The 14,498-nt window shown below is 34.4% G+C and overlaps 1 protein-coding gene across 5 annotated transcripts in view; it reads right to left on the reverse strand.

Moving 5' to 3' along the window:
• Positions 1–14,498, reverse strand: part of LOC150092419 (uncharacterized) — a 209,242-nt gene that overhangs the window by 183,177 nt on the left and 11,567 nt on the right. For 4 of the 5 annotated variants that reach the window (XM_090414940.1, XM_090414942.1, XM_090414944.1 and 1 more), the window contains exon 2: positions 13,401–13,565. In XM_090414940.1, coding sequence (XP_090271066.1) covers positions 13,401–13,565 — 165 coding nt within the window. The remainder of the gene's footprint in view (positions 1–13,400; positions 13,566–14,498) is intronic. The other variant, XM_090414943.1, reaches the window with a different exon arrangement.

Here is a 14,498-nt window from a genome sequence, read left to right on the forward strand (position 1 = left end):
CATCAACAGCTGATTCCTTCACTACCTAAAGGTCTACCAGTTAATTAATGACCACTACTATGGATTCTGCCAATCTATATCTATGGCTTCTTAGCCTATATCACCCATCACTAGACACGTCCCATGGAAAGATATGGAGAAACATTTGTTTTTCACTCTTTATATACTCTTGACTGTCACTCTTTCATGTGTCTGGCAATGAAACATGCTCAATAAATTGCCATCCTTTGGTCATCCCGCTGCAATTTGGTAAACAGCTTTCTCTCTAGTCTACTGGTAGAATAACATTCTACCAACTCACAGTGAACATCATACTAATAATTTCCATTTTACAGTCAGTTCCAAAAGTTTTAAATCAAGACTGGTGAGAATATTTTCAAATAAGCATACCATAAATGCACACTATCTAATTATACTGAAATGATATGTAATAACAAACTACTGAAAAGGGAAAGCATAAGTTCTATAAAACCAATATTATTTTAAGCTTGCTATTACAAATAGTAAAAGCTCAAATCCTTCGTGATAGCGAACTGAATTCCTAGTAAACACTATCACAATCAGCAGACAAAGAAAACAGTAGGAAATCATAGACTGATAACAGAACACAAAGGAAAAGGCAGGATATAAAACAAGGGAAGTCACAGGAAATAAAAGAAAATTGCAGGAAGCAGAACAATAAAAATTGCAGGAAATTATACACTGATGACAGAATGCTTTAAAGATACTTAAAATGCATTTAAATATCTTTATATACAGGCAAATTTTATTTGTCAGTTTCGTTATTAAAATTAAAACATGTGGATATTGTTATATTGATAAGATTTTAAATTTCTGTCTGAATGATATTCTAATGTAAAGAATGCAGCAGAAATGTTTTGTAGTTTTGCTATAGCAGAAAACTAGCAAAGCCATTAAGCTTAATCATGCTTCACTTTAAAATCACTACTGATGGAAAATAACATTTCATAACATTAGCAGCAAAATATGTATGAATCAGCAAAGTGTACATACCTTCTTGCATCATTGGAAATAAAATATATGTAGATGTCATTCTACTGACAGTAACTTAGGCATCAAATAAAAAAGGGAAGTTTGTCCTGATTTTGCTACTCACAAATGTATTGTGCCCACCATGAATGAACTGTTCTTTATTTTTGTGATACTCAAACATTGCGATGTCACTCATGCAGTCACAATTATTGAAAAGAGTTGTAAGCTGTAATATGAGTATAACAGCTAATAGATGTGAATAAAAGAATATAATAGATTCCAGTTACTTGGGGCATCAGTTAATCAAGGCAGCCATTTATTTGGGACAAATATTGAAGAACAGAAACAAATCAAAAATATAACTCAAAGTTGCTTCACTTATTTGGGCTGCCTTGTCGCTTTATTGGGACAGTGGCTGCAGATGGTGCATGTGTAGTGAGTTGCATAGAGAGTGTTGCTGTTAGTCAGCACTGGGATACAGAGTAGAGAGGATGCATGTATTTTAACAGTGTAACAATTCTACTTACAGTGGCTGCTAGATAGTGTACTTTTGGTCAAAACAGGTGTGTGTTAATTTTTTAGTAAAAAGTGTAACAAACAGTGTAGCATTTTTTTTTTTTTTTTTTTTTTTGAAGGCTCCTGTTAAGATGCCAAGGAAAGATCTAATGTTAGCAGATAAAATCTGCCTTACTTGACAAAATAAAAAAGCCAACCACTAACACCAGTCATCATCAGATAGCAAAGGCAACCAGTGTTCCAAAATCTACAATTACACATTTGTTAAGCCAGCAGGACAAATTGCGAGAAGAATGAGCATTGCACAATGGACAACAGGGAAAATCCCAAAAACGGAAGTGAGAAGGCAAAGATCCAGACATTAAGGAAGATTTCAATCAATGATTCTCTATTGTAAATGGACAAAGCTCGCATGTTAATAATCAAATGTTAAAAACCAAATCAGAAGAGTTAGCTAAAATGTTGGGCCTTGTGAGCTTTAAAGCTACAGATGGATGGTTATCACAATGGAAAACCAGACATGAAATAAAATTTAAGAAGGCACATGGTGAGAAGGACAGTGCTGATACTACGAGCGCTGAACAGTGGAAATCAACTAAATACCTGAATTGCTGCAGGTTCAAAAAAAAAAAAAAAAGCAATGGATCACACTACTGTGTTGTGAAGCTATAACATGTCGGGAAGTGACAAACGAAAGCTGTTGGTTACCTGAAAAAGTGCCAAGTCTCGATGCTTTAAAGGGCTTAGGATAGACAGTTTGCCAGTTCTGTATTATGCCAACAAGAATGCATGGATGACTTCTGTTATTTTTCAGTAATGGTTAATGAGTTAGAATGCAGAATTGCAATGAAATTCAAGAAAAATTCTTCTGCTCCTGGACAACTGTGCAGAACACCCTCAATTATTTGAAAATCAAATCCATTTGAATTTCTTCCTGCTAACACTATGAACCTGGGACAGCCACTGGACATGGGAAAATCATACAAAAATTTGAAGACATTGTATCACAGAAGGTTGGTACATACATCCTTGAAGCAATTGAAGAAAATCTACTGACATCATCTTCAATGACCAAAGAAATCAATGCAAAGCTTATCATTTTACAGGCAGTACAATTTGCTGCAGATAGTTGGCAAGAAATAAGCAGTAAAACAATTCAAAACTGCTTTGCTCATTGTGGTTTTAAGAATTCAGACCAGTAAATGCCATATCTGTTAATGAAAATGAAATCATTTTGGAACTGCATCAAAAACTATGAACAGTTTTTAAGCAATGAAAATAGCCTTCAAGGTTACAACGAAAATGAAGATTGTGAGGGTGCAACTGTTGAACAAATTGCAACAAAACACCTAAAGATCTCGGAAGACAATGAAAGTAATGAGAATGACACGCCTGAACATGAGCAAGTGACTAACCAGGAAGCCAGAAAATTTATTGCTGAATTACGACATTATTTTATGCAAGAAGTTAGTCCTTTATCTGAATTGGATACCTGTCTAATTTTGTTCAGTTGCAATCTAGAAAGGAAACACGTCAGGATACACTTCACAAATTTCTCTAAAATAATTATTAGGGAAAATATGCTTCCTTGATAGATACCTACATATAATTAACTCTTTAGGGAATACCGACACATATGTGTACATTTAGTTTTTTTAAATAAAAACACGGTTAACAAAGGTACACTGAGAGTTTGTCTATTTTTAAACATTTTTAACTTTTTGTGATATTTCAGTTTTTTTCCATAAAATTTTGCATAATTGGGACAAAGCGTTCTAGTCCCGATGTGTTCCAATTAACCAGAATCCACTGTATAAGTTAAGGAGAGTTTAAAAAAATGGATATGCAGAGCTGACTGCCACTGAGCACATCCACAGATGGTGGATAGTGGAATGATCTCCAGATATGGAGGTTAACTGTAACATAAGCAGAGATCTCTCTGAGGAATAAGCAGTCATGAACCAACAGCGGTAGTCACTACTAGGCTGTGGGGGGAACAAAGATTCGAAAACTCTGCTCAACTTAAAACCTAACAAAAACCCTGGGACAGCATTATGTCATGGCAAATCAGTGCCCATAAAAACACTTGCCCTAGTAATGAGCAGCAGCAGCAATACCAGTACTGGATTGAGGCTGAAGAATAATTCAGCAAGGCTCAAGACTAGACAAATGTAGGTAGGGACAATATAAGTCTTTAATGGCAACATCACTGCGAGGGGGAAGGAAACAGGAACCCACCACCTTATTTTCCCAAGACTACATAGCATGGAAGCTGAACTAAAGGATTGCCAAGTAAGGGAAACCAGCTCTCCTAAGAATTGGAGGGCTGTACCTGGCAGGAAAGGAAATCATTGCAGGGGCCTCTCAGGCCATCAACCAGCAAAATCTCTTCAAAATAGATACTTGGAATGCAAGATCTATGAAGCAACGTGGAAAAATAGAAAATTTAAAGATGGAAATGAGACAACTGAACATTGACGTTCTTCGATATAGGTAAGATGGCCAGTCAGTGGAGATTACAGAATGATCTACTCAGGTTCACCAAATGACATAGCAGGTATGGATTCCTGGTAAATAAGAAATTAGGACATAAGATTAAAACGACTTGGAGATATAATGAAAGAATAATCCTTATTGACAAGCAGAACCTAGAGACCTAGCCCTTATACAGATACAGATATACAGATATACATGCCAACAACAAGATACTGTGATGAGAAAACAGAAGTATATATGAACAGACCAAAGAAGTACTGATGAGAGTAAATGATCAAGAAAACTTGATCTTGATGGGAAACTGGAATGCAGTTGTTGGAGAGGGAAAGGAGAAGATTGTTGGCAAATTTGGACTAGGCCAATGGAATGGCAGAGGAAAAGGACTCATCAAATTCTGTAAAAGCCGCAACCTAACCATAGCAAATACACTATTTGAACATCCAAATAAAAGAAGATGCACATGAATTTCACCAGGTAACAAGAAATTATATCAATTAGACTAAGTAATCATCATAAAAAAAAATATTGTAACCAAGTGAAAATATGTAAAAGTTATCCTGAGCAGATGTGAACACTGATAATATCCCAGTCATCATGACAAGTCATTTACGATTAAAGAAATAAAACACAAACAAACCATACAAAAATGGAACACGGCTAAAATTAAAAAAAAATGATAGAAAGACTTTATAGAAGAAACAGACTAATTAATAAATTCCCAGAAACCACATGGAAAGAATTAATGAAATGTGGGAATCTCTAAAGAGAGATATAAATAAAGCTGCAGAAAAACACTTTGGAAAAGAAGAACAAATACAATATAAAACATGGATCACTGGAGAGATATTAGAACTAATGACACAAAGAAGAAAGCAGAAAAATGAAAAATACCAAGACAAGTATAGAAAATATAGAAACATATTTAATAGAAAAGCCAATAAAGCAAAAGAAAAATGGATTGAACAGACATGCAAGGCAATTGATATAAACATGAGTAGAGGTAACACTGAAAGGGCATATAATAATACACAAAAACAATTCAGAGAAAAGATAAAAAGACACAAGCAACATGATCACTCCAATGTACACAAATGGAGAAATCCCAACGTATTTTGAAAGGGAAAAAAAAAGCATTATGTTAGCAGCTCCAAAAAAAGTCTGAGCACAAGCATGAGAAGATCACCAAATGTTAAGCCTATTAAAATCCTAACCAGAATTATCTATTGCCACACTGAAAGAAAAATAAAAGAACATTTACCTGATGACCAATTTTGCTTCAGAAGAAATAGAGGAACAAAAGAAGCTACACTAACTCACCAAATGACAACAGAAAAAGCACTTAGAATAAACACTATACTCATAGCATTCATTGATATAGAGAAAGCTTTTGATAACATGCCAGCAAAGGTTGGTTGATTGGTAGAGCCTCTGCTACTAATGGCTCGCAAAGAGTTAAGCAAGTTTGAGCACTGTTAGTAGTTGGAAGGTGTTTAATCGTTCGATGCTGTTGGCACACTCTCCCATGATAAGTCTTTGGTCTCCGTGAGGGTGTCACATAATAACAATAAAGTTCAGTCCTCAAAAATTAGAAGATAAATTAAAATGACAGAAAAATTTATTTATAATAAATTTATTTTTAATTAGTCTTATAAATTTTTTTATCATCATCATCATCAAATTCCTGACATGTACCCTTAAGGGGTGGTGTACAGGATAGGATAGTCCTACATGAAAAATTTACATCATTACTAACTTCCTATCTACAACTTTCCTCCAAATCAGTCTGTTACTTGTCAAGATTCCAACATTATCATATCTTATATTTCTATCGTCTAAGGCACTTTGCACTGTATCAATCCACCTATAACTTGGTCTTCCTCTGAGTCGTTTTCCTGCCAACCTGGCAAAGAACACTTATTTTGCTAATCTTTCCTCGCCCATTCTGTTTAAGTGACCATACCACCTGAGATTAGCTCTACTAATGCATTCCTGGATGCTGACAATATCAAGTTCTGACCCAGCCCTCAGATCTATAAGATAAAACTGGTTTGAACAGTGTCTTGTATACAGCTAACTCAGTGTTCCAACTAATTTCTCTCTTATTCCATATGAATTTATTCAATTGACTTCTGAACATACCAGCTTCGTTGATTCTGCTGTCTATTTCCATATTTAATTTACCATCTTTACTAAAAATCGTGCCTAAGTAGCTGAAAAGTTTTACTTGTTCCACAGGTTCTCCGTTCAAAACACAGTTGACATTTTCAACAATTCTACCTATTTTCATTGTCTTTGGCTTTTTATTGCTGACATTCAAACCATATCTATTACAACAGTTATTCAATTTAGTCAGGGAATCTTGCAAACTTGTAACGGATTTATTTAGAAGTATAACATCATCCGCATAAAGCAAAGAGCTGACATTAACATCTCCAATTCTGATATCATGTTTAATACCACTTTCCTTCATAATGTGATCCATATAGATAATGAATAATAGAGGGGATAATGTACATCGTTGTCTCACACCAGATTTAACATTAAACCATCTTCCTGTCCTTCCTTCAATTCTAACTGCTGACTTACAACTCAAATAAAGACTAAGTATTGCTTGAGATAATGTCCCATTGACACCGCATAACTGTAGCGTATTAAATAGCTTCTCTCTTGGTAGCTTGTCATATGCCTTTTCCAGATCGACAAAACTTAAATACAGATCTTTGTTATATTCCCATGCTTTCTCAACTATTTGTAGTAAAGTGAAGATCTGATCCTGACAGCCTCTATTTGGCCTGAATCCAGCTTGTTCTTCACCAAGCTTTTCTTCCACAATTCTTCTCAACCGTTTCTCAAGTATACTTGCATATATCTTACCAGGAACAATGAGTAGGGATATACATCTGTAATTCTCACATTCAGTTTTACTTCCCTTTTTATATATGATTACCATGAGAGCTCTACCTCCAATCATCAGGAATTCGTCCCTCTGTCCAGGCTTTCTGAACTACGCAGTGCAGCCACTGAAAGACTTTTCTACCACCATACTTCAGCATTTCTGGTCGAATATCATCTACTCCTGCCGCCTTTCCACATTTCAAGCCTTTGATGGCCTTTTCTACATCAAGTATGGATATGTATTCCTGACTGTATTCCTGTTGAGTGTTTTTTTACCACTGTGCTATCACTGCTTGTTTCATTTAGCAATTTTTAGAAGAAATTACTCCATACTTCAAGGATATCTTTTTCTCCCGTTTTCATGTCACCTTTATCATCTCTAACCCCTTTTACAGCACTCTTTCCTCCATTTCTAAGATTCTTTAACAATATCCAGAATACCTTACGACCTTCTTGATATTTATTATCTATGTTCTTGCCAAAGCACTCCCATGACTTTTGTTTAGCTAGTTTTACACAGTGTTTAGCTTTCTTACATTTGTCTCTGTATTCTCTAAGAGCAAAAGCTGACTTATTTGCAAGGAACTTTTGATATGCTTTCTTCTTTTCCTTCACTGCCTCTTTAACTTCCTGTGTCCACCATGGAGTTCTGATTTTTCTATCCTTGCAGACAACCTCACCACATGCCTCTCTGGCTGAATCAATCAGGGTTTTCTTCAAGGCTTGCCACTGAATCTCCAAGGTTTGGTTCCTGTTCTCAAACTCTTTCATTTTTTCTTCAATAATTTTGTGTATTTTAGTCTACAGTTCACATCTGAGAGCTGCTCAACTTTTATTCACTTTAAAACTTTCTTACATGTCCTTCTTTTCAATATTTTATCCTGCTCAAGACTAAATAGTGATCACTTCCAACTTCAAATCCTCTGTACACTGTGGTGTCCTGCACCAGGGAGAAAACATCACTATCAACAATAACATAGTCAATGAGACTTTTCTTATTCCTTGCCTCTTCTCTCCATGTGAATTTGTGCACATTTTTATGTTGGAACATGGTGTTAGTAATAACAGCCCATGTCCTGAGCAGAAATTCAACAGGCATTTGCCATTATTATTAGCTTTCCTCTTTTCTCCAAATTTTCCCAAAATATTTTTGTATGTCTGACAATCATTTCCTACTCTGCTATTTAGATCCCCAACAAGGACCAACTTTTCCTTTTTCATTGTGTCAGTTGCTTTTTCTAAAGCATCAAAAAATTCCTCCACTTCTACCTTAGCAGAACCTTCTGTGGGACCATAGGCACAAATAAGTCTCATTGTCCAATTCCCCATTCTCATATTTGCCCATCACTCTACTTGAGACTGCCTGCCATTTAAGAAGAAGATTAGCCTCGTATTTAGTGTTGAATATTATGGCTACTCCTTCTTTTCCTTGATTTTCATTGCCTGAATATAACATTTTGTATTTATTGCTCAGAAAGATCTCACCAGTTTTTGTCTTTTTTGTTTCCATCATCCCTATTATGTCGATCTGGTACTTATCTAATTCCTCAGTTAGCTCCATTTCTTTGCCATTCAGCTTCTTATGTTGATAGTACCGATCTTTAACTCTGGTGATGTTGAGTTGGGGTGTGATTTCAGATTTGTTCCAGTAGTGAACTTTTCGCTGTTCGCCCTGGTTCCCTGGCGAAAACAACGGGGGGGCCTTGTTTAAGTTTTGGTTTAAGCCAATAAGGATACAATTTGGTCGGCTAAATCCCAAATTGCCAGCCCATCCTCGTTCGTTCAGTATCCAGGTAGATACCCAACAGGGTGCACTACGAGAAGGTGAGGATTGGATGTTAGGTCAGAAGCCCTAGTCGGTTCTCCGCATTCCTTTAAAGGTTATGCGGAGGTCTCCTCTCAGTTATACAGCTTTGACCCTTAAGCACCCCTATACATTTTTTTATGATAAGACTAATTTATTAATTATATAAAAATCAGACTACAGTCATAGGAAAACATGGGAATGAAACTAAAATAAGAAAGGGCGTTAGACAAGGGTGGGGACTTTCACCATTACTTTTCAATATTTATGTCGAAGAGGCTCTGAAAGAATTCGAAGAAAAAATCAATAGTGAAATAAAAATCAATGGCAGGCTTTATAATACAATATGATTTGCTAATGGCATAGCTTTAATAGCAGAAAATGAAAACGAGCTACAAGAAACACTTACATTGATGAATTAACTTCTAAACAAAAAATGCAAGATGAAAATCAATAAGAAAAAAACAAAAGTAGTGAAATGTACCAAGGATGGAGAGCAAATCATAAATGTCACAATAGATGGAAAAAGTTATTGCAAGTAAAACGATTTACCTACCTAGGTAATCTAATAACATCAGATGGGAGAAGTGGAAGGGACATGAGAGAAAGAACAGCGCAAGCAAAAACAGGCATTTAACAAGAAAAGAACACTATTAACATCAAAGTGTATGTCACTGAGAACAAAGGAGCACTTTAAAAGGTTTGTCTGGAATGTGGCCTTCTACAGATCAGAGACATGGACTCTCCAAAAAAGAGACAAATCAAATCTGCTAGCATTCGAGGTGTAGTGTTGGTGCTAAATGCTGAAAATCGTATAGCCAGAAAGAGTTACAAATGAAGACATATTAAGAAAAGCAGAAGAAAAGAGACACTCTACATATGTTAGAAAAAAGGAGAAATAACATGATAGGACACCTATTAAGTCACTCATACTAAACTACTATCTGATTGAGGGAAGACATGGTAGAGGAAGACCAAGAACCCAATACATAAGTGCCATCAAAAATGGACAAAGCTACCAAACAGTCAAACTAACAGCACAAAACAGAAGACCACTATCAACAGCCCAACAGGCTGAGGAGAGAAGAAGATATGAAAAAGGAAGAGTTATTAATGATTCCCTTCATTCCAGTTATTAATAATTAAAGAAATAAAGAAATTAATACTAAGAATGAACAGTAGTTATCTGTGTCTTAATTATTATTATTTAATTTTTTATTAAAAAATTAATTTACCTTTAGCTAATATGTGAAATAAGTAATCAGTATAACTGGATCCTGTCTAAATAGATAATGAATGCATCCACAATAAAATACAGGTAGGGACTGTAGTCTTTTAAACATGATTTTGGGAAAGAACCTCTATTACCAATATTTTCTGTTTCTCTTGAGAAATCTCCACAGAAATGAGACTGCTCATGTACCAAAATGCATCAAAGAATGTGCATTTTGAAACTTCAAAGACTATATTAGTCAATTTTCCTAAACTTCTGACATTTTCTGCATGTCTGATTCATAGCCAAAATATGACTTCTTTGTCTCTACAGACATCATCATCACCAAATTCCTGATATGTACCCTCAAGGGGGTGTACAGTATATTATGATAGTACTACATGAAGAAATTACATCATTATTAACTTCCTACCAACAATTTTTCTCCAAATCAATCTGTTATCTGTCAACACTCCAACATTATCAGATCTTATATTTACAAAAAATTTTTAAAAAATGTTAGAAAAGTCTTAACCATTAATTCAAGGGGATTTGTGTGATATTGATTTAATGTTTTTACACTGAATTCTGATATATATATAGTTTGAATTTCCATCATCAATTTCCTGATATGTACCCTCAAGGGCATTCAGGCTATACTAAAACCACATGTTTAACTTTACATCATTATTAATCTCATATCCATAATTTTCCTCTAAATTAGTCTATTACTTGTCACCACTCCTGATCTGATCTGATTTTCCCTTTCAGTTGTTTCCGATCATAGGTGACTTTGTAAGCATTGCCCACAAAGTATTCCTGCTGAGATTTTTACAGGGTAGTTCACCATTACTTTCCCCAACCCCCCAATTTTATCCGGGCTCAAGACCGGCATATGGCTGGGACGTATTCATGACTGTAATCCATGTGTGTTCACAGGGACAGTTTGCCTGTTCTGGGAGACGAAAAACCTGAGTTTCCGGGTGAAAAAACACCCTACCTCTGTATGAGACCGGCTAACTCAACTTTAGTTGAAAGAGACCAGATAAAGGTTCCTCACATTGCTGATGGGAATCGAACCCAGGTCTTTCTGACCAAAGGGCTTCGTGCTATACTGACTGAGCTACAGAGGCTCATCACCACTCGAATATTGTCATATATTTTGTTCATCTGAGACTTCTGACTGAATCAATCCAAACAGAGCTTGATCTGCCTCTGGGTCTTTTACCTGCCATCTTGGCACAAACAACTGTTTATCTAATCTTCCCTCTCCCATTCTATTTAGGAGACCATACTACCTTAAATTAGCCCTTCTCACATAATCTTGATTGCAAACAATATCAAGTTCTGTCCTAATGTCTTCATTTTTAATATCATTCTACCATCTATTCAGGCTGATAAATTTTCAAAGCACTCTCATATCTGTGATCTCTAATCTTTGATCAAGTGCTTTATTTCTAACTCAACTCTCAGATCGATAACTTAAAACTGGTTTGAACACTATCTTTTATACTGCTAATTTAGTATTTTGGATAATTTCTCACTTATTCCATATAAATTTATTCAACTGGCTTCCCACAATACGAGCTGTGGTTATTCTGTTGTCTATCCAGATTTAACTTGCCATCTTCACTAAAAACTGTGCCTAAATAGCTGAAATTTCCTACTTGTTCTATAAGCTCTTCATTCAGAATGCAGCTGATGTGTTTCTGCCTATTTTCATATTTTTGGTCTTTTTATTGCTGATTTTCATGCAAATGTGTTACAGCTGTTATTCAATTTAGCTAGATAATCCTGGAGACTTGTCTAGGAGAAGTACCACATCATCTACATAAAACAAAGAGCAAAGTCTGATATCTCCAATTCTAATATCAGGTTTAATGCCACTTTCTTTCATAATGTGATCCATATAGATGATGAATAACAGTGAAAATAATGTGTATCCTTGTGATACACCTGATTTTACATCAAACCATCTTCCTATATTTTCTTCAATTCTAATTGCTGACTTACAGCTTAAATATGGACTATGTATTGCTCTGTATAATGTTCCATTTAGCACATATAATTGCAGTGTTTTGAAAAGTTTTTCTATGTACCTCTTCCAGATCTACAAAACTTTAGTATATATTCTTAAATACAAAATTAATAACAGAAAAACTCACGTAAAAGATTATTTAATAGTATAATTTTCGTCTGTATATATCACAGGCATCTTCAGTACATTTTAAGCTAAAATTAAACAATAACTGACAATTCCAAAAAGTGCCACCTAAGTAGCTAATGTAAAAAAAAATTTACTTCACTCTCCTAACTTAAACAGATCCGATGGTTTATGTCTATCCGCCTTTATGGAAGATAGTACTTTATAAATCTACTAATCTTTCCTAACTTTTTATTGTATATATAATTTTTTTTTTTAGTTAGGAAATTGATTGACCTTTTCAGTTATCTTACATTAGCTACTTAGGTGCCGCTTTTTGGAATCGTCAGTTATTGTTTAAGTTTAGCTTAAAATGTCCTGAAGATGCCTGTGACATGCAGGCGAAAATTATACTATTAAATAAATCTTTTTACGTGAGTTTTTCCATTATTAATTTTGTATTTATATGTCTACTCACGGTATTCCCTTATTAAAACTTAGTATATATCCTTGTCATACTCCCATGATTTTGCACGAAAAGCAAATCTGATCTTAACAACCTTTATTTAGCCTGAATCCAGCTTGTTCTTCTCCCTGTTTCTCTTCCACAATTTTTCTCAGTCTCTTTTCAAGTATGCTTGCAAATGATACTTGGAATACTTAGTAGATAAATTCCTCTGTAATTCTCACATTCGGCTTTATTCCCTTTTTTATAGATGGAAACTATTAGAATTCTAATCCAATCAACTGGAATTCAACCTTCTGACCAGGCCCTCTGAATTCCTGCAAAACCTTTAATCATCTATACTTAAACATTTATCGTTGAATACCATCGATTCCAGATGAAATGCAGAAATGCCTCTCTGCATTTCAAGTTTTTGATTCCTTATTCTACCTCAGGTACTCCACTTGAAAATGGTTTTATTAACTTTTATAGCTATTTGCCTTTTCGTTTTAGTTATTTTTGTTATAGTATAGTTCTGCCACTGCTTGTTTTGTTTAGCAGTCTTTCAAAGTAATTATTCCAGACATCTACAATGCCATTATCTTCAGATTTCATGTCACCTTTATCATCTTTGGTTCCTTTTACAGTACTCTTTCCTCCATTTCTAAGCTGTTTCAATAGCCTCCAGAACATTGTGCCAGCTTCCTGACATTTAATTTCTATATTCTTACCAAATTCTTACCAGGACTTTGGCTTAGGTACTTTTACACATAGCTTAGCTCTCTTATATTTTTCTCTGTATTCCACTGCATAAGTAATTATTCATGATATGAATAATTACTAATGCAATGCAAAAAAATCCATATCAAATATAAAATTGAAATTTAATAAATACCTTTAGAATGAGGCTTCCAGTTTCTTAAATGATAAAAATCCACATATATATTATTATCTGAACACCATTTTTTCAGAGATGCATAAGTCTGTAAGCATGGAATTATCAATCTTCTAGTGTAACTGTTATAAAACTCGGGCTGTTTGCGATCCATCCAGACACCTCCTTACAAAAAAATAAAGTAAAATAAATAAATAAATATCTGTACATAAAAAAGAATAACATTAAAAACAATCATCATCATCATACGTATCAAGGATTTAGACCTAGTATGGCCTGTTCCGGCCTTAGAAGTCATCATTGAATCATTTAAGAGGACATCCTGGTTTTCTTTTTTTTTTCTTTTTCATTAAAAATCATTCATACATAAAAATTTCATTCATTAAAAACAATATAAAATACTATATCTAAAATTATAAATAACCTCTACATTATACTAGACAGTATAAATTACTAAAATAAAAAAGTGTGCATATAAACAGACCATTCTGTTATCTAATTTTTGAAGAATTCAAATAATCAGAGCAAAAATTATTTCAAGTTAAATATTTATCTTGTATCATTTTTTCATATTATGTATTATGAATAATCTTTTTTTTCCTTCATTTTATGTGTGTATCTATTTTCCTCAATAGTAGCCCTATCTATATGTCCATATTTGTACATATCCATGCTTGCATATATTTACATTTATATCTATATATTTTACACTGTATAATCCAAACATTACAAGCAATTTGTATTACATTACAATGATTTCAAGTTGATTCTATTGGCAAATTAAATCATTTTAAGTAATACTTTTCATAAGTCTCTGTTTTGACACTGCCTACTCATCTCCTGAAGTGGTGATGTGTTGTTTAGGGACATCTGGATAGAGTCCATAGAATAAGTGATTGATAGTCTGTTGAAAGTGTGGGCAACAAATGCAAATGGCAATTCCAGAATATGGAGTCTATTTAGATAATTTCTTAATTTTCCATGTCCCATTACTAGCATGGTTAAACCTGGAGAGATGGTGCATTTTATCAGCCAGAGTCTGCTTTTGACACTCGACAAGAATTCTTTTGTTGTTGATCCATTTTTAGATGTTTTACA

Source organism: Typopeltis vanoorti, chromosome 26, assembly GCF_054136105.1.
Source record: "Typopeltis vanoorti isolate ZY-2024b chromosome 26, IOZ_Tvanoo_1.0, whole genome shotgun sequence".
Classification (NCBI taxonomy): domain Eukaryota; kingdom Metazoa; phylum Arthropoda; class Arachnida; order Uropygi; family Thelyphonidae; genus Typopeltis; species Typopeltis vanoorti.